At 36.3% G+C, this 27,980-nt stretch overlaps 1 protein-coding gene across 1 annotated transcript; it reads left to right on the top strand.

Moving 5' to 3' along the window:
* Positions 1-78: 78 nt before the first annotated feature.
* On the top strand, positions 79-26,629 carry LOC111055806 (histone deacetylase HDAC1). Its single transcript, XM_039429272.1, has 9 exons — positions 79-249; positions 840-952; positions 1,419-1,536; positions 6,584-6,748; positions 10,297-10,487; positions 15,435-15,636; positions 17,168-17,417; positions 20,932-21,359; positions 26,109-26,629. The coding sequence occupies exons 1-9, from the start codon at positions 201-203 to the stop codon at positions 26,159-26,161; spliced, it is 1,569 nt and encodes a 522-aa protein (XP_039285206.1). The 5' UTR covers positions 79-200; the 3' UTR covers positions 26,162-26,629.
* Positions 26,630-27,980: the final 1,351 nt, after the last annotated feature.

Below are 27,980 nucleotides of genomic sequence, written 5' to 3'. Positions count from 1 at the left end.
TGAACTGCGCAAAAGAGGGGTTCTTGTCTGTTAGGTTGCATCACTGAGTCGAATACAGCTTCAGTGTGAGTGTGAGCTTTCTGTCTTCTTCTTGCGTTGTTCGGTTGGAAGACTGTTGCAGAACAGTCTGAATCCGACTCGTTCCTTCTCAAGTTTTGCATTTTAATTAAAAATTGTTGTAACAAACTTATTAATTTAGGATGGCTTCGACTCCACACAGCAAGAAGCGTGTCTGCTATTACTATGACAGTAAGTACTTTTCTAGTTATTCAACGTTAAATCCTCATTAGCTTTTTTGTGTACACAAACCCGCTCCTTTTTCCGCAATCTTATTATGCACATTACAGTTGAAATGCTCTATATTTGTTTGAAATATTGTGTTCTATCATATTTCTCCAATGAATATCAGTTTCTTTCGACAATTCCATGTAATTTAACTGTACCAGTAGTATTGAATGATCATTTTGTACAAGACTTTCTCAAAGATTCTCATGAACCACTCGGATGCCGCCATGCGATAAACTACTGTCTTGAAATGGCGTCTATAGCGTTACAGGTTTTACTTATTATTGTGGTACTACTTGTATTGTATTAATTTCGATTATTCTTTCTTTCTATCCACTATTCAATACGTTTATTTGATTATTTGCAAAGCGTTTGCTTAAGTATGATTTACTTGTTCAAATATAAATCTTGAATTTACAAAGATTTATCACCTACGGTAGCTCAGGTGGCTCATGATTGTTTTTTGTTCATTTCATAAGAAAATGCTCTGAATATATATTTTTTCTTATTTTTATTACTGTATTCCGTCTTTAATATAATATTTTCTATTCCAGGCGACATTGGAAACTATTATTATGGGCAAGGACATCCCATGAAACCGCACAGAATAAGGATGACTCATAATTTATTGCTGAATTATGGACTTTATCGCAAAATGGAAATCTATGTAAGATATCTTGAAATAATTTACCATTATTGATTACCAATATTGTTATCTGACTTATTAATTATTGAAGAAATAGAAAACTTATTGGTTTTGCTAGCCTTATTTTCATGTTATGTCCCCTCATTTCTTATCTCATTTTAGTTTCATTCACAGTACAGTACTCACTAATTTTTTCATTTCACTTTTCACATAAAACTGGATATTCCAATAACTCGATTAAAATTATTTCAGCCCAATAATTATTGTTACAGTGTTTTTTATGTTTATCATTGCTCAAGTTGAGCTATTGTTTTCTTTATCCAGTTTCATCTTTTTTCCTCTTAATTCTTACTTGATACTTATAAATTGAATATCTTGTTTTAAAAAACAACTAAACTGTTAATTCTTCACTAAACTTTGGACAATTTAGAACCAATTTATTTTAAAACTTTACTTACGGTATTAAATTAATTCATTTTTATTTCAGAGGCCACATAAAGCTACAGCAGAAGAAATGACGAAGTTCCACAGCGATGATTATATCAGATTCCTGAGGAGTATTCGACCAGACAATATGTCAGAATACAACAAACAAATGCAACGTTGTAAGTAGAGATAATCCAAGCTATTCTTACCGTACGAGATATGTTGTCTTTGTTATAAAGTTATATTCCTAAGCTAGCTTCTTAAGCTTTTGTGACCTTTCTATGGAGATCATTCATTTTTAAGGACTTGCCCAGTAAAATCAACTGGTGCTGTTTACAAGTAGGTCTTCCTAACTTATTTACTGTCTAGTTACATACACCTGGAACGTAACAATAGATCCTTAAGTGATGTCCAAGTTATAATGGCAGTGTAGGAAGATAGGAGAAAAGTGTTGCCAGATCTCAGCCTTGCCACCCAAACAGCTGATACTGGTATATCTTATAAATTTAACTGTTCAGTTTTGTTGAAAATAGTTAATCATATTTTATTTGTCAAGAAAATATATTTTTTAAATATATTAAATTTTCATGATTGAGATGAAATATTTTGTGAATCAGTTGAATTTCTACATTGTTGATATGATAAACGATGTGGCAACATCGTAAAGCGTGAAAGAGATAACGCCATCTGCTCTGTTGAATGATAGACAAGGATAGCAACACCATTGCAAATCACACACTGCCATTATAACGTGGACTTCACTATTGTACAACTATTCTGCTTTAAAAGCCGAAAAGCTGGGAAATGTGTTATTAGTGTGCATTGAACGGCGAGCTGCTGTTGAATTTTTTACTTCCCTTGCCCTATTACCATAGGTAAGGAAAGTATTGCTTTCCAAAAAAATTAAAGGTACCCTAATTTCATGTTTTCTATACGTTTCATTACTTTCCTTGCCCTATTACCATAGGTAAGGAAAGTATTGCTTTCCAAAAATATTTAAGGTACCCCAATTTCATGTTTTCTATACGTTTCAATGTCCCCTGAGTCCAAAAACATGATTTTTGGGTGTTGGTCTGTGAACACGATAACTCCATTCCTAATTAACCGATTGACTTGAAATTTTAAACTTAAGGTCCTTATACCATGAGGATCCGACAATAAGAAATTAAATTCAAAATGGCGGGTAATGGCTAAAAAAAACATGTTTTTCACGGTTTTCTCGAAAACGGCTCTAACGATTCTCTTCAAATTTATACCCTAGATAGCTATTTATAAGCCCTATCAACTGACATGAGTCTCATTTCTGGGAAAATTGCAGGAGCTCCGTAATATTCCTGAGAAGAATGAATTTTGTTAAATTTCTATCACGATTTTCTCAAAAATGACTTGACCGATTTTTTTTAATTCATACTCTGTATAGTTATATATCAGCTCTATTAACTGGCATGAGTCTCCTCCTTGAGAAATTAACAGGGGATCCACCCCATCCTTGAGAAATTTACTTTGTAACCTCCTCGTGCGTGAGGTAGGTAGGTAGAACAGTTCATTCAAAAGAACACATGTCGATATCTTATTTGTAGAACAGCTGTTTTGACAACTTTTAAAAATCCTAAAATTTCATAATTCAAACACAGAAAAATGTACTCTTAACACAATCACAATAGTATAATCGTAGTTTTAATTATTTAGCCGCCAATCGGCATAATGTTATTTCCTAAATTATTCTCGGTAATGAGGCGAATTGACTGAAACAACACTTCAGCACTTCTAATACTTAACACTAAATAATTATATGTGGATGCTCAAAGAATTCCTCAATGTCATAGAAAGGATTTTCACTCAGCCAAATATCCAGTTTATTGAGAAAAGTCATATTATCATATTTGTTAATGGACCCCAACAAATTATTGTAAACCTTTTTGTACATTATACAGTGACTATTAAGAGATTTACTTAATCTGCAATATTGGAAATTCATTCTACCCCTATTACGTGTGCTGTGTGAGTGGACATGTTCATTAAGAGTTGTTTCTGGTAATTTCTTTAAAGAGTAAGCAGCAAGTTCAAAGATATAAAGATTGATGACAGTCTTAATATTCAATTTTATAAATATAGGCTTACAGTGATCCAAGGGACCTGAAGCATTGATAATTCTAACAACTTTCTTTTGCAACCTCAATATCTCTGCAACCCTCGGAGAATTGAGAATTGAGAATTGATCTCTGAATCGGAGAATTACAATAAAAGTAACTGTTTTACAGTTAACTGTTTAACTGTAAAACTGTTGAACTGTAAACTATTTAACTGTTTTACAGTTGTAACTGTTTTTTACAGTTTAATAATTACAGTTTATATTTCTACTTTCCTTGCCCTATCACCATAGGTAAGGAAAGTATTGCTTTCAGAAAAAAATTAAGGTACCTCAATTTCTAAATTTCTATACGTTTCAAGGTCCCCTGAGTCCAAAAAACTGGTTTTTGGGTATTGGTCTGTGTGTGTGTATGAGTGTATGTGCGTCTGTGTACACGATATCTCATCTCCCAATTAACGGAATGACTTGAAATTTGGAACTTAAGGTCCTATCACTATAAGGATCCGACACGAACAATTTCGATCAAATGCAATTCAAGATGGCGGCTAAAATGGCGAAAATGTTGCCAAAAAAAGGGTTTTTCGTGATTTTCTCGGAAACGGCTCCAACGATTTTGATCAAATTCATACCTAAAATAGTCATCGATAAGCTCTATCAACTGCCACAAGTCCCATATCTGTAAAAATTTCAGGAGCTCCGCCCCATCAATGCAGATAGATTCCCAATTATCAGGCTTCAGATACAATTGAAACAAAAAAAAATCAAGTGGAGTAGATTGAGCATGAAAATCTCTACAATTAATGTTCAGTAACATTTTCACCTAAAATTGAAAATAAGCTTTAAATTTGAGAAAATGTGATTATTCAATTGCAAAATATTGTTGATTCTATTAAATCATTCACTATGAAGAGATAGCAGACCTCATATGTGTCTCCAGCGTTATCGCCCTGTCACCAGCTGGGTCAAATATTTGAATAGTAGACTTGAGATGCGCGGGAACACTAGCGTCAGGTGATCAATTTTCATAATGGCAAGGAAAGTTGTGTGAGTGCACCACACCAGATTTTTTCTAAATCCATTGAGGCTATCAGCTCTGTCTCTATAGTGTGGTCCACGTTATAATGGCAGTGAATAAAGATAGAAGAATAGCGATGCCGATTCTCTGCATTGACTAATTATATTTCTGCACTGTAAAAACATAATTGTCATCGTTGTGGACCTAGAAAAGGATAGTACCACCGTCTTTGTCGAATGATAGACAAGAATAGCAAAACCAAAGTTGATCAAATACTGTCATTATAACGTGGACCTCACTATAGTCTTGAAGATTAGATAAACGCTTCCAATTCGAACTAGCTATATTTTTTCTTGTGAAAATTTCGAAGCATGTTTTATGTCTGTGACTAGCTGATTTTAAGTTGTCTATAACTGTAAGGCTGAGCGTACACCGGTTAGTCAAGACAAGACTAGTCACGTTTAGTCACAATACTTCACTTAGCTGCTTGTAACGCAACTCACACTGATTAGTTATTGCAAGTTAGACATTTCTTCATAAGCAGCTATGTGAAGTATTGTGACTAAACGTGACTAGCCTTGTCTTGACTAACCGGTGTACGCCCTGCCTTATGAAATGAAATGAAATAAATCTATATTAGGCGGAGTTAGGACTTAGGTATGTTAAATGACATTGAAATTATATTATTATTGGTAGTCTTAGTGCCGGTTGCACAAACGCCTGTTAAATTTTAAATCGTGATTAACTCCACGAGAAGTAATCTGAGAAGACGCCATAACAAAAAGGCCTTCTCTGATTGGTTCTTGTGAAATTAATCACGGTTAAAATTCAACCGGCTTTTGTGCAACCGGGCCTTACTTAACTTTTTTACTGGTGGAATATTCTACAATAACGTATTTTATACTTTGAACATGAAAAGATCAATTAATTTCTTGTGTCTCGTGCTTTTGATACCATCGATCCCACAATTGTGGGTAATGGATGAAGCAGAATTAATCCAATTAATAATTTTATTTAATTCAACACAAAATTCATCAAACATTAAAATTATCAAACATTATATTCAACATAACATCACAATATGGAGTCTCATACATTCCGATTGGAACAGAGCACAGAGATTTTCTTCTGTTAGGAGTTTGTTGATAATACTTTTTTCAAATTCAAATTTTATTGCCTTAAAAAATCACATCGGAAACTTTCTTAATTAATAGACAACAAGATTACAAAAACAAAATGTCAAACATATACCTACATTTATTTGTAGCACGGCCAGAAAAAGACAATGTTGAGTATATTCAACATAAAATCACAATGAAAAATAAGTTTCTAATAAAATACAAAAACAGGCTTCATGGTTGGGGTGTGCTGAAAAGAAAGAAAGGAGGAGAAATACCTAGCCAACTATGGTTTCCCATGTAATAGGCAGGTAGAGGGTATAAAAGTAAGGAATGAAGGGTGAAGAGGAGTGGAAAAGGAAAGAAATTGAGAAGAAAGTAGGAAAAGAGAGAAAAAATATGAGCAAAAATTGTAAGCGAGTCCACTGTCAACAAATTTATCTAAAACAAAAGTACTAAAGAAGGTGTTGAAGGCTGTATCAGCCTTATTATTAGAGAGAGATTTTTTTTCTAAAATAAAATTTAAATTCAATTTTTTTATGACCTTTCATTTCAAACCTAGTATCTCTTCATTGTTGCTGAGACGTGCTTTTCCTGTGTTCAGTTTGTCGATTTTTTTTCTCCAATAAAATTAAATTGGCATTTTTTTATAACCTTTCATTTTCATTAAAATCAACCTTCAAAATTCAAAATTTTAAATCATCATTCCTGGACCGAAAATCAAGTAACGAAGCAGTGTGTGATTACATAACCTTATCTTTTGGACAACATTAACATTTTATCAAAATTTTTGGAGAGAAATAGAACAGGCTCAGCCTAGTTTTTCCTCCAATGTCATATGTATTATGATTATAGTATTTTATACAATAAATGAAAAAAAAAACAAAAAAACCCAGTATCTCTTCATTGTTGTTGAGGCGTGCTTATTCAGTGTTCAGATCTTTTATTCTGTGTAGAAAATATTGTATGTTTTGTGAAAATGAATGTCATGTGGTTTGCAGTCAATGTGGGTGAAGATTGTCCGGTTTTCGACGGACTCTACGAGTTCTGCCAGCTGTCGGCGGGTGGCTCAGTGGCTGCTGCTGTCAAGCTCAACAAGCAGGCGTCGGAGATCTGCATCAATTGGGGCGGCGGACTGCATCATGCTAAAAAATCAGAAGCCTCAGGTGAGTCTTACGTCATTTACTTTGATATTGTACGAATAGAGAGTTGAACCAATATAGAAGAAGATGAATGTCTCATTTTATAGGGTACATGTTCACTAAAACATAAAATCTTACCTTCACTCTCAGATCAGAAAAATCACTCATCTTCAAGTCCTTATAACTCGAGAAAAAGGGTGAATTTCGCCAATGTGATGACATATTATTGTTTCTCTCATCAATTCCTGAGAGTTTAAGCGATTTTAATTTTTAACCATTTTTGCATAAATCCATGGATTTCATGAAAAATGCAAATCTCTCAAATTAGGTTGATATTCGGGTTATGGATTAGGCCCGCCGCAAAGTAGACCCACGCTAATCCACGAAAAGCAACCCACGCCGTGGGATGTTTTGTAAACCATTGCTAGGCTTCTCTAGACATCTGTGTAATACATACAATGAATAATCCACTTGTCAGCTGAATGATTATGAATAATTCTATAGCAATAGTTATTCAAATAAAAAATAAAATTTGTTAACATTCAATATTCAGGCCTATAATTAAATATTCTATTGCTAGGCTTCTCTAGACATCTATGTAATACATGTAATGAATAATCCACTTGTCAGCTGAATGATTATGAATAATTCTATAGCAATAGTTATTCAAATAGAAAATAAAATTTGTTAACATTCAATATTTAGGCCTATAATTAAATATTCTATTGCTAGGCTTATCTAGACATCTATGTAATACATGCAATGAATAATCCACTTGTCAGCTGAATGATTATGAATAATTCTATAGCAATAGTTATTCAAATAGAAAATAAAATTTGTTAACATTCAATATTTAGGCCTATAATTAAATATTCTATTGCTAGGCTTCTCTAGACATCTGTGTAATACATGCAATGAATAATCCACTTGTCAGCTGAATGATTATGAATAATTCTATAGCAATAGTTATTCAAATAAAAAATAAAATTTGTTAACATTCAATATTTATAATTGAATATTCTATTGCTAGGCTTCTCTAGACATCTGTGTAATACATGCAATGAATAATCCACTTGTCAGCTGAATGATTATGAATAATTCTATAGCAATAGTTATTCAAATAGAAAATAAAATTTGTCAACATTCAATATTTATAATGAAATATTCTATTGCTAGGATTCTCTAGACATCGGTGTAATACATGCAATGAATAATCCACTTGTCAGCTGAATGATTATGAATAATTCTATAGCAATAGTTATTCAAATAAAAAATAAAATTTGTTAACATTCAATATTTAGAATTAAATATTCTATTGCTAGGCTTCTCTAGACATCTGTGTTATACATGCAATGAATAATTCACTTGTCAGCTGAATGATTATGAATAATTCTATAGCAATAGTTATTCAAATAAAAAATAAAATTTGTCAGCATTCAATATTTATATTCTATTGCTAGGCTTCTCTAGACATCTGTGTAATACATGCAATGAATAATCCACTTGTCAGCTGAATGATTATGAATAATTCTATAGCAATAGTTATTCAAATAAAAAATAAAATTTGTTAACATTCAATATTTAGAATTAAATATTCTATTGCTAGGCTTCTCTAGACATCTGTGTAATACATGCAATGAATAATCCACTTGTCAGCTGAATGATTATGAATAATTCTATAGCAATAATTATTCAAATAAAAAATAAAATTTGTTAACATTCAATATTTAGAATTAAATATTCTATTGCTAGGCTTCTCTAGACATTTGTGTAATACATGCAATGAATAATCCACTTGTCAGCTGAATGATTATGAATAATTCTATAGCAATGGTTTACAAAACATCCCACGTCGTGGTTTGTTTTTCGTGGATTAACGTGGGTTTACTTTGCGGGCCTAAAGGTTCACCTAAAAAGTTTCGTGCTATAATATGAGACGTTTCGGTGCAATACAGAGTGAGTTATTCAATGAAACATAGAATCTTACCTTTACTCTCAGATCAGGAAAATCACTCATCTTCAAATGCTTTATAAATCAAGTATATTGAATGAAAAAGACTAAGAAATTGTCAAAAAAACTACTGATTTATTGATAATTAGAAAGACCGGTTTCGGTTATTACACAATTGTCAATCTCTGATAAACTTTGATTATTATATTAGAGTTTATCAGAGATTGACAATGGTGTAATAACCGAAACCGGTCTTTCTAATTATCAATAAATCAGTGGTTTTTTGACAATTTCTTAGTCTTTTTCATTCAATATGAATAATTACCACAATATCAACTTCTCAACTACACAAAAAGAAAATCAAGTATATGCGTGAATTTCGTGCAAAAATCCATGGTGAGTTATTTACTGAAACATAAAATCTTACCTCCACTTTCAGATTTTTACTTATTCTTTATTTTGTTCATTCTTTATTCTTTATTGATTCATATAATAAGTTCATCATAAAAATCTTTGTACTATTCCTCTCCCAAATTACCATTACAATACAGCCGTTCTTTCTTCTAGATGCCCAATCCATTGTAGCCTCTGGGATTTTATACGTCTGACAATGGGCCATATGAATAAAGTTGAGCATTTGCTTATACTTCTGAAATATGGAGCATTTGCTTCATTTTCTAAGAATAAACGTGAGCAAAACCTTTTTCTCATGCTCATCAAAAAAATAGTTTGAGCATTTGCTCAAAAGTGAAAGCTTTTGCTCAAAATTGTATGAATAAACTAAAGCATTTGCTCAACTTTTGAAGCAAATGCTTCAAAAAAGGTGAGTCTAGTCTAGAGCAGCTCATAGTAGAATGGCTCAACTAATTCGTACGAGGAAGAGGAAACTATACCAGATACGATCACAACCAATACTTGAGAACTATAAAACTCTTTTTAGATTCAACCATGATACATATCACCATTATCCCTACAAAAGAATAAATAAAAAACATAGCTACCTGTTATAGAGATAGCCATCACAAAATAGGAAATAGGTATTTAAGAAGATGAAAGTGTAGACGATTATAAGAAGGCTATTGATATTATAAGAATATGCTGAAGATTATTATAGAGATGACATTTTTTCAACTAACCTAAAACTCTATTCATAAATAGAAAACAGAGCAGACGACGCAAACACAAGCGGTGTCTCCCTACTTGCATATTTAGCGCTTACGTGAGCTATAAAAACAAAGTAAGGGCACAAAGGCGAATCAGCTGATGAAAAATCTTCAAAATACTTGAGCATTTGCTCCAGAGTTCAGGAGCATAAGGTAAGAGAACAAGGTAAAGCTTATTCATATAAAAATGAGCAAATGCTTTTGCTTCTACCTAATGCTCATGAGCAAAACCTTATGCTCCATGCTCTTGCTCATGAGCATTTGCTCTGGTTTTATTCATATAGCCCAATGTCTCTACCCTGGAGAATATAATTTATTTCCCGGTTTGTTCTCTGCCTCCATTCACCTCCTTCATTAATACCTGATGAGTCAATAATTATAATAAGTTGATAATAATGAAAATTTGTTGATAATCATTTTCTGGACTTATTCGACTAACAATTTTTATATCTTTGCAGGGTTCTGTTATGTGAATGACATTGTTCTGGGCATCCTTGAACTGTTGAAATATCACCAGCGTGTTCTTTACATCGATATCGACGTGCATCACGGGGATGGAGTCGAGGAAGCATTCTACACAACCGACAGAGTTATGACGGTCTCATTCCACAAGTATGGAGAGTACTTCCCGGGAACTGGCGATTTGAGAGTAAGTTTTAGTTTCATTTATTCATGCAAAAAATATATTTGAGAGCACAAGGATGATATTCCGGTACAAACCTTGTACCGGGCCGGCAGGTTCAGCTTGCTAGCCGACAAGACACAGTTGCCAGATTGCGTGTTACCTTACAACTTCTTGTAGAGATCAATAATTCTATTAAATCTCTGGGGGCGCGACAGTCGAGACCGACGACATTCGAGGCCTACGACCGTAGAGGACTATTTTACAGTCCTCTACTACCGTAGAGGTCGTAGGCCTCGACTGTCGGGAGTGTACGAAAATTATAGTGGCCTCAACTGTCGCCTAACGCAGGCGACATTTGAGGCCACTTTTTCAGGAGTCCTCTGCCGTCGCAGGTCTCGACTGTCGAGCTGTACAAAAATTAGAGTGGCCTCAACTGTCGCCTAACGCAGGCGACATTTGAGGCCACTTTTTCAGGAGTCCTCTACCGTCGCTGGCCTCGAATGTCGCTGGTCTCGACTGTCGGGCCTGTACAAAAATTAGAGACTCGCTTGCAGCAGGCGACAGTTGAGGACACATCCTACTGCGATTCCAGACAAAATACATTTTATAATGATTATAACTTCTGATTTGTTGAAAACTAAATAATAGAAACTTCCTTCATAAAAAAAGCATATGAACTTTGAAGGTAGATAGTGCTTATCCTTGAAGGATTTTCAGAATGATCATCTTTGTGAAGAATTACAGCTTAATCAGTCAAGTATTTCAAGCGTGATGAGCTCACATACAAACAGACAGAAAGACAGACACCATCTCTTCTCATAGATGGATAGAAGATAGATAAATATTTCGATTTGTCAATGAAGAAGGCATAATGCAGTAGTAATGGATTCCCATTACTTAAAAATATGTTTAGGGACCATCATCCAAGTACTGGAATGTATATGACTTGACCACCTTTGTTGACGAAACTCAATTGGAGGATGGAAAGATGCTGGTATCTTTATTCTACATGCTGAACTTTCAAAGTTACACGAATTTAAAGTTATAAAGAATTTAAAAGTTACAAAATTAATAAGCTTCAGAAAATAGAAAAAGGTTATATACAGTAGTATGATGCTTAGAGTAATGAACAAATTTACCTTTTTATATAATCTAGGAAGTTGATTTGAAAAATCAACAATTTTACATGAACATTCTTCCTTAAAAATATTTTTTACTGTGTTTTTGAGGGGGCGCGACAGTCGAGACCGACGACATTCGAGGCCTACGACCGTAGAGGACTATTTTACAGTCCTCTACGACCGTAGAGGTCGTAGGCCTCGACTGTCGGGAGTGTACGAAAATTATAGTGTGGCCTCAACTGTCGCCTAACGCAGGCGACATTTGAGGCCACTTTTTCAGGAGTCCTCTACCGTTGCTGGCCTCGAATGTCGCCGGTCTCTACCGTCGCTGGTCTCGTCTGTCGCAGGACTCTTCTGTCGTTTGCCTCGTTTGACATCGACCCTACATCTCACCTACCCTATCTACCTTGTACCGGGCTTGCAGGTCCAGCCCGCTCGCCGTCAAGACGAGGGTGAAACTGGTGATTCTAATATATTGCAGCAATCCTCTATTGTATAGGGACATACATCGATCAGTCTTTGAGCCAATGTTTCAGTAAAAGATTTAACGCGTCTACATTTTTACTTTCCTTGCCCTATTACCATAGGTAAGGAAAGTATTGCTTTCCGAAAAAAATTAAGGTACCCCAATTTCTAAATTTCTTTACGTTTGAAGGTCCTCTGAGTCCAAAAAACTGGTTTTTGGGTATTGGTCTGTGTGTGTGGTGTGTGTGTGTGTGTGTGTGTGTGTGTGTGTGTGTGTGTGTGTGTGTGTATGTGCGTCTGTGTACACGATATCTCATCTCCCAATTAACGGATTGACTTGAAATTTGGAACGTAAGGTCCTTAGAATATAAGGATCCGACACGAACAATTTCGATCAAATGCGATTCAAGATGGCGGCTCAAATGGCGAAAATGTTGTCAAAAACAGGGGTTTTTGCGATTTTCTCGAAAACGGCTCCAACGATTTCGATTAAAGTTATACCTAAAATAGTCATCGATAAGCTATATCAACTGCCACAAGTCCCATATCTGTAAAAAATTCAGGAATTCCGCCCCATCTATGCAAAGTTTGATTTTAGATTCTCAATTATCAGGCTTCAGATACAATTTAAACAAAAAATTTCGAGTGGAAAAGATTGAGCATGAGAATCTCTACAATTAATGTTCAGTAACATTTTCACCTAAAATTGAAAATAAGCTCGAAATTCGAGAAAATGTGATTATCCAATTATTGCAAACTGTTGGCAACTGTTGATTCTATTAAATGATTCACTATAAAGAGATAGCAGACCTCATTTGTGTCTCCAGCGTTATTACCCTGTCACCAGCTGGCTCAAATCTTTGAATAGTAGACTTGAGATGCGCGGGAACACTAGCGTCAGGTGATAAATTTTCATAACGGCAAGGAAAGTTGTGTGAGTGCGCCACACCAGATTTATTTAAAGATGTGGGGAGTCTGATGTAAAGACACATTATTAAAATTTATGCCTAAAAGTAGTATATAATATGCCTCTACTCTGTAATAAAACAGGAGATTTTATTCTATAGTGAGGTCCACGTTATAATGGCAGTGGAGAAAGATAAGAGAACAACGTTGCCGATCCTCTGTCTTGTCAATGACTTCTAAAGACGATAGCTGATACAGGTTTATTGATGTAATATTAACTGTTCATTATAGTTTCAAATAATCAATTATATTTTATTGAGCAAGAAATTATATTTTTCAATAATTTCATAATGAATTTTCATACCTAATATTAAATATTCTGGTAACTATTTAATCTAAATTGTTTGTAAGACGATCTAGCAACAGAGCAAAGCGAGAAATCCGCTTTGTTGAATGATTGTTTATTGTTTTTGAAGGGACGGATTCAAGGATCCAAAGGTTCAAAGAACCCAACACGTCAACCGAAGCTTATTGTGTTCCCCAGTAATATGTTAGTTAGGCACACCAATACCTATGTCCTTTACAAGAACCAGGGGTTTTTCCCTATTCTAACATTCCATTCATCACCTGGTTGCAATCCTTGTCGCAATCCAGTGTGATATGCTTGGCAGTCTCTTCAGACTGATTAGTCCTCGAGACCTACGTGAGTTCCACTTCTGGCCATTTTGTAGGTCCTTCCGCTGAGAGAGGGGACGCTAAACTGCCTCTAGGGCGCCCGGCCACCCTCGACTCAGCCTCTTGACCAACATTTGTACCTGGAGTTTCACCCATCTCTGGTCTCTTGGGTTTTTCTTTTTGCCCCTCCGAAACTCTGAAGGGTCAAAAGCCTCACCTCTTCCCCAAGAAGTTTTGCCTGAATGGCCGCCCTTCTTTGAGAAGTGGTGAGTCCTGGCCTCTCCACGCACAAACCTACGTGAAATCCACTCCTGGCTTTTTTGTAGGTCCTTCCGCTGAGAGAGGGGACGCCAAAATGCCTCTAGGGCGCCCGGCGCCCGGCCACCCTCGACTCAGCCTCTTGACCAACATTTGTACCTGGAGTTTCACCCATCTCTGGTCTCTTGAGTTTTTCTTTTTGCCCCTCCGAAACTCTGAAGGGTCAAAAGCCTCACCTCTTCCCCAAGAAGTTTTGCCTGAATGGCCGCCCTTCTTTGAGAAGTGGTGAGTCCTGGCCTCTCCACGCACAAACCTACGTGAAATCCACTCCTGGCTTTTTTGTAGGTCCTTCCGCTGAGAGAGGGGACGCCAAAATGCCTCTAGGGCGCCCGGCGCCCGGCCACCCTCGACTCAGCCTCTTGACCCACATTTGTACCTGGAGTTTCACCCATCTCTGGTCTCTTGAGTTTTTCTTTTTACCCCTCCGAAACTCTGAAGGGTCAAAAGCTTCACCTCTTCCCCAAGAAGTTTTGCCTGAATGGCCGCCCTTCTTTGAGAAGTGGTGAGTCCTGGCCTCTCCACCCACAAACCTCCGTGAATTCCACTCCTGGCTTTTTTGTAGGTCCTTCCGCTGAGAGAGGGGACGCCAAAATGCCTCTAGGGCGCCCGGCCGCCCTCGACTCAGCCTGTTGACCCACATTCATGCCTGGAGTTTCACCCATCTCTGGTTTCTTGGGTTTATCTTTTTGTCCCTTCGAAACTGCCCTGATGGGGCAGATTCCGTGGGTTTGAAGGCAAGGCAACTTCTGGAGTTGCCTTGAGGTCCATTTTAGTCGCCTCCTACGACAAGCATGGATGCTGTGGGTGAATTCTGGTTTTCAACACATTCTTGAGTACGATGATCGACTCAAAGCTCCCCCAACCCACAGGGGGCTTGAATGATAGACAAGGATAGCAATACCATTTCTAATCAATGTCAATATTTTTAATAAATTAACACTTAACCACTTAACACTTCTTAATAAATTTTAATTAATAAATAGCAATACTTCTTAAACTTGATAGCCTACGGCACTACTCTACTCTACTAGCTCGAGACTGTTTTCATTAGCATAGTAGTGGTAGAGTACTATCCCAAGGTGCCATACCACTCTACTCTACTAAAAACTAGTACTCTACCATGAACGTTTCATTGGGAGAGTTCACAAGATAGTTGGTACATGCCCAGGGAACTCTCGTCTAAACGATACCTGGTCAATCAATCAATCAATAATCCTTTATTGTCATAAAACACAAAGTGTTGTAACAAACGTCAAAATACAATAAAATTAAAAACAGTCAAAATATTTTTAAAATAATAATATAGTCAAAGTAGTAAAAGGTCTAATCGAGACACAGGACCTGGTCTAATCGAGACCACCAACTCTACTAATGAAAACCAGGCTTGAAAGTAGTATATAAAATGTCTCTATTCTGTAATAAAACTGGAGATTTTATTCTAGTTTGATTATTGTGTTTATTAATGTGATTTTTGTTTGAATTGTAGGACATTGGTGCCGGCAAGGGCAAGTACTATGCAGTGAACATCCCGCTGCGAGACGGCATGGATGACGAGAGCTATGAGTCGATATTCGTGCCGATCATCTCGAAAGTGATGGAGACATTCCAGCCGAGCGCCGTCGTGTTGCAGTGCGGTGCCGACTCGCTCACCGGCGACCGACTCGGCTGTTTCAATCTCACTGTTCGAGGTAAAACATTCGTTCAGTCATTTATACATTCCATCATTCTGTTACGACAAATCTTGTTCATCAGTATTTTAAAATTTCATACTTGGGTGGGCCGTCCACTAGAACCGTTTTCGTCCGAACTAGCATCGGCCAAAAACGACCGGACGATCCCCCAACAAAAAAAGGAATAGATGCTCGTCCATTGCAACAGGTTCATACGGCCGTCTCCGTCCAATCAATTTTTCGATCCGAATTGAATGGGATCTATGAATAATTTGATGTAAAATTGGTTTGTGTGCACCATTTTTTTAACAAATATTACTGTAAAAAATTGATTCATTCTTTTTGAAATACCCGATAGTTTTTCACCATCTAGATGTCGTTCGATACTCGAAAAGAGGGCACATAGAAAACTTGTAATACATCATCATAAACTCGATAATTCTGCGAATTATTTGATGTAAAATTGTTTTGTGTACACCATTTTCTAATATAAATATATCTGTTCAAAATTGGGTCATTCTTTTTGAAACACCCGGTGTATGAATAGTATAAAATTTGATTTGTTTTTCGTTTGCAGGCCACGGCAAATGTGTGGAGTTTGTGATGATGTATTATAAGTGTTCTATGTGCCCTCCTTTTGAGGCTCGGACGACATCTAGACGGTAGCCAAATTCATCCCAGACTGTTCGTCCCAAGATGTCTTCTCGGACTGTAGTTACTGCATCTATTATCCAGGTTTTTAGCTCCTCAATATCAAGTGTTAAGAGAGGAATATAAACAAGATCATGAACGTTGTTCCTCCCTTAGCAATTTATATTGAGGAGCTAACCAGGGTAACTGATGCAGTAGCTACAGTCCGAGAAGACATCTTGCGAACAGTTTGGGATGAATTTGGCTACCGTCTAGATGTCGTCCGAGCCTCAAAAAGGATGGCACATAGAACACTTACAATACATCATCATAACATTGATAATTCTGTGAGTAATTTGATGTAAAATTGGTTTGTGTGTACCATTTTCTAAAATAAATATGTCTGTTTAAAATTGGGGCATTCTTTTCGAAACATTCGGTATATTTCATTTTATTGATTCTTTATTCATTTATACAATAACCACATTATCAAAATGATAGGGAGAGGAAAAAATGAGGTAACCTTGTGCTATTCCTCTACCTAATTTAGATAACACATAGTCCGGAATAGGTCAAGTCATAGAGAAGCAATAGCATAAGTAGATATCACATGATATAGGGCGTTTATGTCGCAACTTTTACTGTTATCTCAAGCCGATAGTCCACGTAGTTCTTTCCCGTGAAGCTTTGTGACGCTGGTAGTCTCTCATATTGTTCCGTTCATACACTCTTACCCGGTCAAAACAGTAAAAATCGACAGTAATCGGCTTGGGATGACAGTAAAAGTTGCGACATGAACGCCCTATACCATGGGATATCTACTTACGCTATTGTTTCTCTATGGTCAAGTCTTGTAGTTCTTCAATTCACTTTTTCAATTCAATGTATAATAATAATTTGATTTGTTTGTTGTTTGCAGGGCACGGCAAATGTGTGGAGTTTGTGAAGCGGTACGGCCTCCCGTTCCTGATGGTGGGTGGAGGCGGCTACACGATTCGCAACGTGTCGCGCTGCTGGACGTACGAGACTAGTGTCGCACTGGGCACCGAAATCGCCAACGAACTGCCCTACAACGACTACTTTGAGTACTTTGGGCCCGACTTCAAGCTGCACATCTCGCCCTCCAACATGGCTAACCAGAACACGTCTGAGTACCTCGAGAAGATCAAGTGAGTGTGTTTTTATTTGTCTGAGTTGTCGTGGTGGTTATCCATATAGACTGGTTTTCACTAGTAAAGCTAGGCTCAACTCACACTTACGCGACTCAAGTCGAGAAGAGACTGCCAGTCTCTTCTCGACGCAGCATGTGTTTTCAAATGGCGACACTCAGACCAGTCGACTCTAGTCTCCGCGACCTCACGACTGTGAGACTGATTAAGATTCTTCCAACCACCATTCTTAGACAGTTATACTTTGCTCTTGTTGACTCTAAACTGAATTAAGGAATAAGTTGTTGGGGCTCTACTTACATTACCCACTTCAGACCACTTATAACCTTACAAAAATCTATTGTCAGAGCTGTTAAAAAATCAGGAAGATATGAACATGCCTTTCCCCTTTTTCAAGATATAAAATGCTTGCCTCTAAGATACATATATGTTTTCAAAGTTTTATACCTATTCTTTGTAATGTCTGGAAACAGTGGTCAGGCACTTTTCAGGGAGAGAACAAATTATCAAACTAGGAGAGTCACTTCTGATCTGCTAAGGCTTCCCAGGTCATATACCACTTGTTTCCAGAAATCGTTTGTATTTCTAGGTCCGAAATTTTTCAATAATTTACCTTTTGAGGCAAAGAGAATTGATAATAGGAAAATGTTCAAATATTACATTCTTAAATGGCTTAGAAATAATATCTTGCCTGATTGTTTAGAACACATGTTTTTTATTCTTCCTTAGTTTTCGACATAATAATTATTATAGTTGTTGAAAATCATATCAAAAAGTAATTAAGCCCAAACTGGAAATGTATGATAGGTGAGTGAATGTGTGAGTGTGTGTTTTCATTTTTTTTCTTGCCCAAAAAATTTTTTTTTTCTTCTTTCTGATTTTATTCAATTATAGTATAAGCACTCCTGCTTGCACGCGTTAAGCATTATATGCTTACAGCAAGCTAGAAATATTCTGTTTCAAAAAAGCTTTGTTTTTTTTTTCATAATACATCATACACGTAGAAAGCCTTATTACATAAATTATATTTTATACAATTTCTTCAGTGCACTTTGTATTTTATTTCCATTTTTGATGTTTGGTGTATTTGACATTTTGTATGTATTTGATTTTTGAATCAGAATAAAAACAATTTGAAAAAAAATTGAATTTGAGTCGAGAGTCGACTCGACATGTTGGTCGAGCCTCGACTTGTTGGTTGAGCCTAGACTTGAGTTGCGTAGTATCGTTCATTTGTAATGAAAGTGAGGTTATGTTTCATGAAAGCGATGTTCTATTATTTTAGATAAGACAATGATAAGAATTAGATAAGACCTTAGACCAGTTATAGAATAGACAGGCTGGGAAGTCTAGCCTCTGAAGTCAACATCTACTGCCATATCACCATATCGTGACGTCAGCATCGGATAGAAAACTTTTCTGCAGAGTTTGTTTAAATTGTTTTCTATCCGATGCTGACGTCACTATATGGTGATATGGCAGTAGATGTTGGCTTCATCGACTTTCAATATGAATATACAATGGGCCATGTCTATTCTATAACTGATCTAAGGATAAGACAATATATTCATAATAATCATTATTGAATGATTACATGCTAAGTAGTGACAAATTAAATCTTATATTTTTTATAATGTAAGGTTAGAAATGGAGTAGCATGGAACTGAAGTAGTTACAATGAGCAAGAAAGTCGTAAGGTCGAGAGACTGGAGTCGTACGATTTGAGTCGAGGTAGTGTTGAGTTGAGCCTTAGTGGTCGAGTAACTGGCATACCAACTCTACCGAGCTAACTCTACTCTACTTACTTGGTCGAGTAACTGTTTTCACTACAATTGAGAATAGTAGGTAAAGTGTGTTGTCTTGTGAACAGAACTAACCTTAAAATGTCAATACTTTTTTATAAATTAACACTTGAACACTTGTTAACACCTTTTAATAAATTAATACTTTTAAATATATAACAATACTCTTCTTAAACTTGATAGCCTACGGCACGACTCTACTCTACTAGCTCGAGACTGTTTTCATTAGCATAGTAGTGGTAGAGTGAGAAGTGGTGGTGGAAGGCAAGTGGTAGAGTACTATCCCACGGTGCTATTAGTGCTATTAGCCTGGTTTTTATTAGTAGAGTTCCCTGGGCAAGTACTAGTCACAGTAACTATATTACCCACAGTATGGCCATTGACTATCACGCATTTGATTGGCTAGCTCGATCACGTGGTACAAATCCGCCATTAAGGTTCCAAACAAACTTTACAGTCCTATCTTATTGCATTGGAAATTTGGAACTTATCACTTATTTTACCGATTGGAAACATATTTAGAACTTCCGATGAGCTCTGGTATAACATTTTCGAAGGGAAATTGATTATAATTCAATATAGATCAATAAAATTAATTCAAATAACACTAATAACGCTTAAAACATCAATTTTTCTCCCTCGGGCTCCTCGCGGACCACTTTTTGGGAATCACTGATCTAGATAAATATGCAGAAAGATCGATTTCAATTTTATTGTATTTCCTCATCCAATTTATTGGTTTGACCTTCTTATGATCTAATTTAAAAATATTTTTGTGGCTCAATTGGATATAACATTTTATGAAATATTTAACCGTGATTAAGTGCTGATTAAAGACGTCTTTACTTCTACGGTTGATTCTCTTCAGTCCTGAGAAGCCTACTCATAACTTGTCAATTATTCAATAGCTGTTGATATATGAGTTTCAACTTGCAATACCACTAGCAGTGGTATTAAGATACAGGATGACACAGAATAACGGAAACTTTTACGTGTTAAAAACGCCATAAAACATTAGTGGGAAGGGCAAAAATGATTTTATTCAATCTAATGTTCCAAGACTTGCCATTTGAGAATAATTATTAATAACATCTATCACTTTTTGACAATTACTTCTTCAAGATGACTTCCTCTTGAACGAATACACTCTTGAAATCTGTGTTGACGATTCCTCATTGATCGCTGCAACATCTGCGTTTCCTGGTCCCATGATCTGTCCACCTGCAATTTTCTGTTTGTGGAGGAGCTATCACAAATCAAACGTTTTCACAACTTGACCTATAAGAGTGTGGTTGAATCATAACAGACAATTCAAAATGAAATTGACAATATCCCAGCTGAAATGTTGCAGCAATTGTTGTGGAATCTCAACACAGATTTCAAGAGTGTATTCGTGCAGGAGGAAGCCATCTTAAAGAAGTAATTGTCAAAAAGTGATAGATGTTATTAATACTTCTCAAATGAACTTTACATTGAATAAACTCATTTTTGCCCTTCCTGAAAATTACTGAATATAAATAATAATGTTTGAGGGTTTTGTGTTTTCTTTTTCAATTGCTTACATGTTTATTAAAATTTCTTAAAATATTATTATATTGTAATATATTGTTCCATTGACAAAAAATGATCAAGTGCTCAATTTTAACACAAATACAAAATAGCCCTGAACAAGAAAGTGAACATTCTTGATATTGTTTTGTGATGGTTTGCAGAACGCGCCTGTTTGAGAACCTGCGAATGCTTCCGCACGCACCGGGCGTGCAGGTGCAAGCGATTCCCGAGGACGCGGTTCGCGACGAATCTGACGACGAGGACAAAGCGAACCCCGACGAGCGACTGTCGCAGGCCGCGCAGGACAAACGCATCGCGCCCGACAACGAGTTTAGCGACTCTGACGACGAGGCGACGGCAGGCGGTTCCGCTTCTAGTGCCGGAGCCGGCGGCGGCCGACGCGACCAGCGCTCTTTCAAGGGCCGCAAACGTCCGCGTCTTGACGCTGCTTCCGCCTCCGCTTCCGCCTCCAAGGCCGCCCCAGGCGCCGCTCAACCCTCCACCGCTGCCGGTTCATCTGCGTCTTCCGCTGCCGCCTCCGATGCAGCCGCCGACGTCAAGACCGAGGATGTCAAGCCTGAAATCAAAGGTACGCACATTCAAAACAAACGCACACCTCTAGTGAGGTCCACGTTATAATGGCAGTGTTTGATTAGCAATGGTATTGCTATCCTTGTCTATGAGAACGCGACTAGGTGTCACCCCGACTACTTTTCCCCCTTTTAAAACCGGTTTTTAGGGGACAAGTTGACGTGAGCCATCCCCAACTAGTTGTCTCCTTTCTAAGGAGGTGACAACTAGTCGGGGGCACACCCTGATGCGAGGGTGCGAGGTGTCAAGTTGTCGTTTACGGTCATGACTAGTTGGCACTTTTGGTCCGATAGGTGTCAAGTAGTCGGGGGGGGGGGGGGCAAACTTGACGGCAATGGTATATTTTTACGAGGGTACAAGTAGGCGTCTATGGCCAAAATGACCAGGTGTCAAGTAGTCGGGGTGACACCTAGACGGCTACCCTTGTCTATCATTCAATAAAGCGGATAGCGCTATTTCTTTCTCGCTTTGCTCTGTTGTCAGATCGTATTTTAACAATGTAGAATTGATAACTAATTAAAATATTTATTCTTCATTATGAAAATCTATCAATGATTTGAACTGAACTCATTGCTAGCGATCAGACACGTGTCTCTGCTAGCAATTACTGCCGGTAAAATGAGTACAACTGGGATTTCAGTTATGTTATATGTATTTTTTTTTTATTATTTCTAGAATAGAGTATATTCTGAATTGCTGTATGATGTACCCAATTATTATGTGGATTTGTAATTGTATAAATCTTGTATATATGGCAAATAAATAAATTGAATTGAAAAAAAAATTATTGAAAAATATAATTTCTTGTTTAATAAAATATAATTGATTATTTCAAACAAGAATGAATATCAATAAACCTGTATCAGCTACCGTCTATAGAAGGCATTGACAAGACAGATGATCGGCAACGTTTTTCTCCCATCTTTCTCCACTGCCATTATAACGTGGACCTCACTATAGAATGTATTTGATTTCTGTAGGCTATATGTATTTATGAGTGTGAAATAAATGGATAAATTTGAATGCAGGGAAAAAATCAAACAAAAATTCATGTAATAGACATTAGTAGGCCAGACGAAATCGGTTCCAGTGGACGGCTCACCTAAGTTCTTGTGCAAACGGCCTTTAATTTACTGTCAATCCCGGTTTAAATATTAGTTCCTGCTTAGTAAAACCCTGCATAAACTGATGTGTAATAGTCGATGAAATAGCATCTCTCAACGTAATCCTTACAAGAAATGTTCTATAGTATTTTTCCTACAGATACCTTGAAAAGTGACCATTTCTGCACTGATTGCAGGCCGCAAAGAATCACTTTTCCGCACTAGTGTGCAAAGTGAGTACTTTGCCTACTCCAGATTTGCAGCATGACAACGCAAAATAGTTAGTAGGTTCAAAATTAAGTTGGTAACTGCACTCATAGATAATACGTTTTTTATGAGACCAACGTGCCCAGTTGAAGTTGAGGCAACTATTAAAAATCTAAAGAACAATTGCAGTCCTGGTATTGATGGTCTAGGTAATATTACGCTGAAGAAAATAGCCAATTTTATATCTCAACCTCTCGCTTTCATTTTTAATAGATGCTTTGAGGAGGGATATTTTCCCGAGCACCTCAATCAGCCAAAATAAAACCTCTATTCAAACAAGGTGACCCGACTAATCCCTGTAATTATAGACCGATTAGTCTTATCAGCAACCTTGCTAAAATAATGGAGAAACTAATAAAGTCAAGAGTTGTTTCTTTCTTGAATCTTAACAAAATAATCAACAAGAACCAATTCGGTTTCCAAATAGTAAAAGTACATCTGACGCTCTAATAAAATTCATCAATACTTTATCTGATAAAATAAACTCCAATAAGAAAACTATTGCGGTCTTCCTGGATATACGCAAAGCTTTTGATACAATACCTCATAATACTTTGTTCAATAAACTAGAGTCCTATGGTTCAGAGGAGTCTCGCTTAAATTGTTCAAAAGCTATCTGAGTAACAGAACCCAGTCCCTAACCATAAATAATCAATCTAGTGTAACTAACTTAACTTCTTATGGTCTTCCTCAAGGTACTGTACTTTCTCCCATCCTTTTCATACTCTATGTAAATGACTTTTTAATTTAAGACTTCTAAACTCAACTGTGATATCCTTTGCAGATGATACTGCAGCTATTTTTCACGGAAATTCATGGAATGAAGTTCATACTATAGCTGAAAATAATATGCTTTTAATTAAGAAGTGGTTAGATAAGAATACCTTAAGTTTAAATATTGAAAAAACTAATTACATAACTTTCTCTGCAAATAGAGTAGGGCAGCCTAACGAGAATCAAGATTTGAGACTCCATTCTCAGTGCAATTTAAACTTGGGTAATTGTGATTGTCCCACCATTAAAAAAGTCAATAATACTAAGTATTTGGGAATTATAATTGATGAAAACCTTAAATGGGATGTTCATATTAAATACATATGTAGAAAAATTAGATATTTATCCTTTAAATTTTACCAAGTTAACAGAATTCTTAATAAGAACCACCTGAAAATGATGTATCATGCTCTAGTCAAGTCTATTCTGCAGTATGGCATAGTTGTTTGGGGAGGCTGTTTCAACTGTCATATTGCTGAATTATTTGTAGCACAAAAACTGATAATTAAAACTATATTAAACAAACCCAGGCTCTATCCAACGGATATGGTTTTAGTGATTTTGAGGTCATGACTATACGTCAATTATACATAAAAACCGTAATTGAGTACTTAATAAAATATAGATCCGATTTTCCTCTCACAATAAACTCTACTCTTAATTATTATAATCTAAGGGCCACTGCTAACAAATATGTAACCTATAACACTAATATTGAATGTATAAGGAGGCAATTAATTTACATAGGTACTAAAATAATAAACCTCATTCCAAATCACTTTCTCATGGACAATAAGATCAGCGGAAAAATTAAACTGGATATAAAAAACTGGACATACAGTAATTTCTTCTTCCATTTAGATATATGACTCGAGATTTCTGCTCCAGCATTTTTTTTTTTTTCATTAGTTTTTTCATTTTTCAGTGGACTCGCTTACCTTTATTTTGAGTACCTATTCCTCTGTTTTCTTCCTTCCCCCCCATTTCTCCCTTCCTTTTTTCCTCATTACTTCTCTTCTCTTCTTTGCCTGCCTATTACATGGAAACCATAGTTGGCTAGGTATCTTCCTCTCTTTTTTTCTCTTCTCCAACACACCCAAACACTAAGTCCATGGTTTTTTATATTTGTAACATTTTATTGTGTTTTTTGTTTCGTAAATCTTTGTAATTTTGTTTTGTCTTGTTTTGTGTGTTTTTAATAAATTGAATTGAACAATGTAGAATTGATAACTAATTAAAATATTTATTCTTCATTATGAAAATCTTTCAATGATTTGAACTGAACTCATTGCTAGCGATCAGACACGTGTCTCTGCTAGCAATTACTGCCGGTAAAATGAGTACAACTGGGATTTCAGTTGTGTTATATGTAATTTATTTTTATTATTTCTAGAATAGAGTATATTCTGCATTTCTGTATGATGTACCCAATTATTATGTGGATTTGTAATTGTATAAATCTTGTTGTATATATGGCAAATAAATAAATTGAATTGAAAAAAAATTATTGAAAAATATAATTTCTTGCTTAATAAAATATAATTGATTATTTCAAACAAGAATGAACAGTTGATATTAATAAACCTGTATCAGCTACCGTCTATAGAAGGCATTGACAAGACAGATAATCGGCAACGTTTTTCTCCCATCTTTCTCCACTGCCATTATAACGTGGACCTCACTATAGAATATATTTGATTTCTGTAGGCTATAATGTATTTATGAGTGTGGAATAAATAAATAAATTTGAATGCAGTAAAAGTAAATTCGTATGGCTTTTATTGGTGGGGAGTCCCTTGCGGGAAGGTCCCACCGCCTGAATATATAATTTAAACCGTCAATGGGCCTTACGACTGTCATACTTTAGCCGGGACCGACAGTTTAACGTGCCCATCCGATAACACGGGAGTGATCTGGTTAAAAAACTTTTGGTATTGAGAGAGTTTGAACCCGGGATCTCTATGCTGCTACGCAAGCACTCTATCCACTAGACCACGGATCACTCCATGCAGTAAAACAATCAAACAAAAATTCATGTAATAGACATTAGTAGGCCAGACGAAATCGGTTCCAGTGGTGGACGGCCCACCTAAGTTCTTGTGCAAAACGGCCTTTAATGTACTGTCAATCCCGGTTTAAATATTAGTTCCTGCTTAGTAAAACCATAGAGAAACAATAGCATAAGTAAATATCCCATGGTATAGGACGTTTATGTCGCAACTTTTACTGTTATCTCAAGCTGATAGTCCAGCTTGAGATAACGTAGTTCTTTCCCGTGAAGCTTTATGACGCTGGTAGTCTCTCATATTGTACCGTTCATACACTCTCACCCCAACAAAACAGTAAAAATTGACAATAATCGACAGTAATCGGCTTGAGATATCAGTAAAAGTTGCGACATAAACGCTCTATACCATGGGATATCTACTTACGCTATTGTTTATCTATGGTAAAACCCTGCATAACTGATGTGTAATAGTCGATGAAATAGCATCTCTCAACGTAATCCATACAAGAAATGTTCTATAGTATTTCATAGGGTTCTATCATTTCATTGTCATTCTAGGTCCTTATAATTAATAACCCATTCATTTCTTTTGCAGAAGAGAAGGACGAAAAAGTGAGTGAAGATTCAAAAGCCAGTATAGCACCTTGAAGAGAGTCGAGATTGCAGCATTAAGTCGACTAGTTTTATATCGGACAATTTATTGGTGTTTTCATCTGCCAGTGATCTCGGTGTGAAAGTGTTTACAACAAATTGTTCGAACTTCTCAGCAATTGACTTCTAGAACACTGGAATCTACATTTATATCGGACAATTTATTGGTGTTTTCATCTGCCAGTGATCTCGGTGTGAAAGTGTTTTCAACAAATTGTTTGAACTACTCAGCAATTGACTTCTAGAACACTGGAATCTATCTTCAAACGACTTTCTCTTTCATTCATTCTCAGAGATAACTGAGTCTCATAATTTTAAAAGCATTCTGTTACACAGTTTGTTGAAACAATTGCATTTGAAACCAAAGTAGATAATACTGTTTTGATATTGTAGCTATACTTTAGTGAATTTTACACTGTTGCTATCAACAAACTTCCTTTGAAATCTTGCGGATTTTCATCGTTTCTCAAAAATTTTCTTTTTTTGGAGCCCTTGAAATTATTTAGAATTATTGTAGTAATTAATTTCCCTCCGTGCTCCGTTGAAATATCATTCAGGATAGTACAGTACCTTTTTCCGTTAGGGGCTACTCTTGAATATAAATAAAAATAGAAATACAAGTACCCTTTTTAAAATTGTTTACTCACAACAAGTTTCGGCTATATGATGCCATTATCAAGTGATTGGAATATTAAAACACTTGATAATGGCATCATATAGTCGAAACCATAGCCACCTCTAATACAAGGCCCCGGCATACGATATTGCAACGTCGCAGTGTAGGCCTAGAATCTAAAGCTGCGTACACATATACGCTCTTCCAACCCGCACCGAGCACGCTCCTCCCTCGTACCGCCCTCGTACCACCATCGAACCACAGTCGCGCCGCCCACGCACCCATCATGAACGTTACGGAAGATGTTAGATCTTCTCGCGTTCCCCGGTCGAACCACTTGCTCGCCAGTCGATCATCAATCGCTCTGCTGGAGTGACGTTCGGTTGCGGAGCAGAGCGACAGTCTGTACGCACCTTTATACATGATTGGTGAAAAAGATCAGCTGCTATTTTTTAAAATCTTTTTTTACGATTGGTAAAAAAGATTTTAAAAAATACCAGCTGATCTTTTTCACCAATCATGTATTACATGTTTTGGCGTGTTTCATTTTATTTTAAATTAAGTTTGGCTTGATTACATCTTTTACATTATAGATTAAGTTTTAGTTTCATAAAACTTAATGCAATTGTATCCTTTATATATATTATCTCACCGTACATTTCTAAAAAAGCTTCTTATTCTTGAATTAATCTTTTGTGCAAAAACAAGGAAAGTTAGCATGCGTGACTCACGGTCCGTGAGTGTACAAGGAAAATGCTTTTCAGTTCAAATTTAAGTAAGATTATCTAAAAGAAATTCAGTTTACTCGCCCACAAACATATGTTTTCGAAATTTTCGGCCAAGCGGCTACCGAAGAACGGAAAGACGTCGCGATAAGATGGCTGAACAATCGGATGTTGGGAGAGCTGAGCCACAACTTGATAAGGAGCCCATCCAAAGTGTGAGTGGAAGCTGTGATTTGGACCAATCACAAGAAAGCAGTGGAGAACATGAAAGGGCATTGGGGGGGGGGGGAATACAGCATCACCGGAACCCTGTGAATCAATTCAGTCAAGTCCAATCAAGTTTCAGTAAAATTTAAATTTTGACGTGACAATGATATGTAGATTCAAATAATTTGAGGTGAGAAATTTGAAAAAAACGAGGAAGACCGTCTCAATTAGTGGATGATAGACTCACCTACATAATAGTCTGGGATTT

This window comes from Nilaparvata lugens, chromosome 5 (assembly GCF_014356525.2).
Source record: "Nilaparvata lugens isolate BPH chromosome 5, ASM1435652v1, whole genome shotgun sequence".
Lineage (NCBI taxonomy): Eukaryota > Metazoa > Arthropoda > Insecta > Hemiptera > Delphacidae > Nilaparvata > Nilaparvata lugens.
This window is presented reverse-complemented; position numbering and strand designations above follow the sequence as displayed.